The 4,457-nt window shown below is 45.4% G+C and overlaps 1 protein-coding gene across 1 annotated transcript; it reads right to left on the reverse strand.

Moving 5' to 3' along the window:
• Window positions 1-670: 670 nt before the first annotated feature.
• On the reverse strand, window positions 671-3,974 carry LOC111196391 (uncharacterized). Its single transcript, XM_049473861.1, has 3 exons — window positions 3,869-3,974; window positions 922-1,454; window positions 671-763 (listed from the first exon to the last, which is right to left on the reverse strand). The coding sequence occupies exons 1-3, from the start codon at window positions 3,954-3,956 to the stop codon at window positions 671-673; spliced, it is 714 nt and encodes a 237-aa protein (XP_049329818.1). The 5' UTR covers window positions 3,957-3,974.
• Between the last annotated feature and the right edge of the window lie 483 nt (window positions 3,975-4,457).

Here is a 4,457-nt window from a genome sequence, read left to right on the forward strand (position 1 = left end):
ACTCATTTATTTACGCATATTAGGCTAGTAATAGTTACACTTGATGCTTAATTAGTTTAAAAAAACGTGTTATCCGAGTACATTTGTATAGGATTGTGAAACGCCAGGTAGTGAGGAGTGACGCGAGCCGAGTTAAAAATACAAACAGGTTTATTAGCAGTAAAGCTAACAGATACTGCTAACAGAATAGCCAGGCAAACAAAGATCTCACCGATGACAGAAGACGTAGTCAAAAATACAGTCCGAGTTCGTAACCGAGAAACAGTCCAACCATACATCAAATCCAGAAAGGGCAAAACAAAAGACATAAACCGATAATCCGAAAACAGGGTCGTAACGAGAAGGCAAAAACAATACACAGGAAAACGCTTAGTATGTAACATGAGTTAACAATACCTCGCGGAGTTTGTTTACAAACGGCCGCCTTAAATACAGGAAGCTAGAGGGGAATGAACCGGAACTAACTCAGAACACAGGTGAGTCTGAGCGTCGGAGCGTAACATGATTGGGTGAAGGTGAGCGTGTGTTGTTGACGTTATTGTTCATGGGATCTTGGGAAATGGAGTCAGGTAGCGTGGAAGGAGAACACGGCCGCGTGACAGTACCCCCCTCCAAAGAGTCCGAATAATCCGAAGGATGAGGACGACACAAGGAGACAGCCCCCCCAACCTCAGCGGATTCCTGAACAGGTGGCCCAGAAACGGGAACGGAATGGATGGAAGCCCTGGACCTGGGACGACCCCTCCTGGGACTGCGGACCGAACTGAGGGACCGGACAGAGACAGAACCACCGTGTCTACCCCTTCTTGGACCTGGAGACCTTCTCCTAGGGCGACCTCTAGGGCGTGGTGCAGGACGGTATGGATGAGACCGGTGAAAGTCATCCACCATTAAAGGATCCAGGACATCAGTTGCCGGAACCCAACTTCTCTCCTCAGGTCCGTAGCCCTTCCAGTCCACCAGATACTCCAGGGCTCCCCTTCTCCTCCTGGAGTCCAAAAGTCGTTCTACCGCATAAACCGGGTCACCGTCCATAGCCACCGGAGGAGGAGGAGACGCCCCGAGCGATGTCTCATCCAACGGACCAGGGATAACCGGCTTTAATAAAGACACATGAAAAGAAGGGCATACACGGTAGTGAGAGGGTAGATCGAGACGGTAGGTAACTTCATTAATTCTCTTAATGACTTTGAAAGGACCAATATACTTAACTGAAAGTTTCTTATTAGCATCTGGTTGCCGGAAATCCCTTGTAGATAGCCAAACCCGATCACCAGGAGAGTAAAGGGGGGTCTCACGGCGTAGGCGATCAGCCTGTTGTTTCTGCCGTTGTAAAACAGCCTCAATGCGTCTGTGAGTCTCCTCCCACACTTCCTCGCTCCGACGCATCCAATCGTCTACCGCAGGAATATTAGAGGGTTCGGCTGACCAGGGCATGATGGGTGGTTGATATCCTAAAAAGCATTGAAAAGGTGTCATTTTAGTAGTGGAACTGATCAGTGAGTTCTGAGCTAGTTCCGCCCAAGGGAGAAATTTGGCCCAATCATGGACGTTGTTAGAACAATAGATTCTCAAAAACTTTCCTAGCTCCTGATTCATTCTCTCACATTGTCCATTGCTTTGAGGGTGATAGCCAGAAGATAAACTAACAGATATACCCAAACTACTCATAAAGGCAGACCAAACTTGAGAAATAAATTGGGGACCACGATCAGAGACAATATCTTCGGGGATACCAAAAACACAAAAAACATGAATAAAAATGGCTTCAGCAGTTTCTAGGGCCGTAGGCATTTTACTAAAAGGAATGAACCTAACTCCGCGAGAGAAACGGTCTATAACTGTCATGATAACTGTTTGACCCATAGATTCAGGAAGATCAGAAACAAAATCGACAGCTAAGTGAGACCAAGGCCGAGCAGGAACAGGCAGAGGTACTAATTTACCGGCAGGTAGAGTACGGGGAGTTTTACTCTGAGCACACACAGTACAGGAGGATACAAAATTATGGATGTCAGATCGCATATTTTCCCACCAGAAACGACTCTCTAATAATTGAAAAGTGCGGGTCTCGCCAGGATGTCCTGAAGTAGGAGAAGTGTGAGCCCAAGTAATGAGTCTATCTCTGCACTGGTCTGGTACATAAGATTTGTCTGGGGGGCACTGCAAAGGAGGAGGGGATGTAGAGTCAATTAGATTGATCTCCTCTGAGATATCCCATCTGATAGGAGCTAGAACTATACCTGGTTTTAGAATTGTAGAGGGTTCTGAGGTTTCTACATTATCTTCCTCATAAATTCGTGAGAGGGCATCTGCCTTGGTGTTTCTGGAGCCAGGTCGATAAGTGATTACAAAATTGAAACGAGCAAAGAAGACAGACCAACGTGCTTGACGTGAATTCATGCTTTTCATAGATCTCAAGAATTCTAAATTTCTGTGATCAGTTATTACCACGAAAGGATGTAGTGCTCCCTCTAACCAGTGTCTCCATTCTTCTAAAGCTAATTTAATGGCCAATAGTTCACGATCACCAATACCATAGTTCCGTTCAGCTGGGGAGAGTTTGTGGGAGAAGTAGGCAACAGGGTGCATCTTACTGGGAGAGCCAATATTTTGGGAGAGGACAGCACCTACTCCAACACTGGATGCATCTACCTCAACAACAAAGGGCTCTTTAGGATCTGGATGTTTTAACAAGGGAGCTGAAGTAAACACCCCTTTGAGAGAAGAGAAAGCGTTTGATGCTTCTTCAGACCAGATCAACTTTCTAGCATTCCGTTTCAATAGATTGGTCAGTGGAGCAGCTACAGAACTATAATTACGAATAAATCTTCTATAAAAGTTTGCGAAACCAAGAAATCTTTGTAGTTCCTTTACTGATGTAGGGGTTGGCCAGTTAACTACAGCCTGAATCTTCCTATCATCCATAGTAATGCCTCTGGCACTAATAACATAACCCAAAAAGGAAATGGTAGACAGATTAAATTCACATTTCTCCGCTTTAACGAAAAGCTGGTTTTGGAGAAGACGGGTCAATACAGCACGAACATGGGAAATGTGTGTAGTCAAGTCAGATGAATAAATTAGAATGTCATCTATAAAAGCTATGACAAATTTTCCTAGCATGTCACGGAGTACATCGTTTATGAAAGATTGGAATACGGACGGGGCGTTCTTGAGACCAAACGGCATAACTAAGTATTCATAGTGCCCCCTAGTGGTGAAAAAGGCAGTCTTCCACTCATCACCCTCTCTAATTCTCACCAAGTTATAAGCACTGCGGAGATCTAATTTAGTGAAGATGGAAGCTCCGCGTAGTTGTTCAAGCGCTACAGGTACCAAAGGGAGAGGATAGGGATAAGTTTTGGTAACTGCATTTAGTTGTCGATAGTCGATACATGGGCGCAGACCTCCATCTTTTTTTTTGACAAAGAAAAAGGATGCGGCTACCGGAGAAGTGGAATGACGAATGAACCCCTGAGATAGAGCCTCCTGCACATACTCCTCCATAGCACGTTCCTCAGTTTGAGTTAAAGGATATATACGTGACTTGGGAGGTATCTGATTGTCTATAAGCTCTATAGCACAGTCATAGGAGCGATGTGGGGGTAGTTGAGTAGCACGTGACTTGCTAAAAACTTCATTCAGATCAGAGTAATCAGGAGGAATATGTGCAAGTGACTCCAGGCCAGGACTCTCTACAGTAGTAGATTGGATCATTAATTTAGAAACAGTAATGCAGTGATCATGACAGTATGGAGACCAAGAAATAATTTCACAGTTAGACCAAGAAATCAGAGGATTATGTTTTTTCAACCATGGAAGTCCTAATATAATTTGATAATTAGTGTCCTTCATCACAAAAAACCTGATCTCTTCTGAGTGCAGAGCGCTGACGTTGAGCTTGACAGGTGTGGTGGTGTGGGAAACAGCTCCTCGGCCAACTGGGGTCCCATCCACCGCAGACAGTCTCATAGGATTTTTCAATTGTTCGAACGGAATCTGGAGTTGTCTGGTCAGCTGCTCGTGTATAAAGTTCCCCTCGGCACCGGAATCAATCAGGGCTGGAAACACAAATGAAGAAGACTGGCAGAACAGAACAACAGAAATAATAAAAGATCTTGAAAACATATCAGGACTAAGTCGGCTTACCCCTTTAGCGTGTGGAATCCTCTCCACACGCTTTCCCGAGTTAGTAGCAGATGGCTCATATGGACGGTCCGGGTTGCCATGATAACCATGGGAGAGCCCACCGTAGGACGAGCCTGAAGTGTCTTGGCGTTGAACTCGGGAGGGGCAAAGCTGACAATCTCGCAACACATGATCTGCTCCGCCACAATAGAAGCATAATCCAGCTTGAAATCGTCGCTTTCTTTCTTCTTTTGACAAACGGGTAGCGTCTACTTGCATGGGTTCCTCATCCCTGCGTGTGGTCCGTGGAGTAAATCCAGATGCGC

Source organism: Astyanax mexicanus, unplaced genomic scaffold (assembly GCF_023375975.1).
Source record: "Astyanax mexicanus isolate ESR-SI-001 unplaced genomic scaffold, AstMex3_surface scaffold_47, whole genome shotgun sequence".
Classification (NCBI taxonomy): domain Eukaryota; kingdom Metazoa; phylum Chordata; class Actinopteri; order Characiformes; family Acestrorhamphidae; genus Astyanax; species Astyanax mexicanus.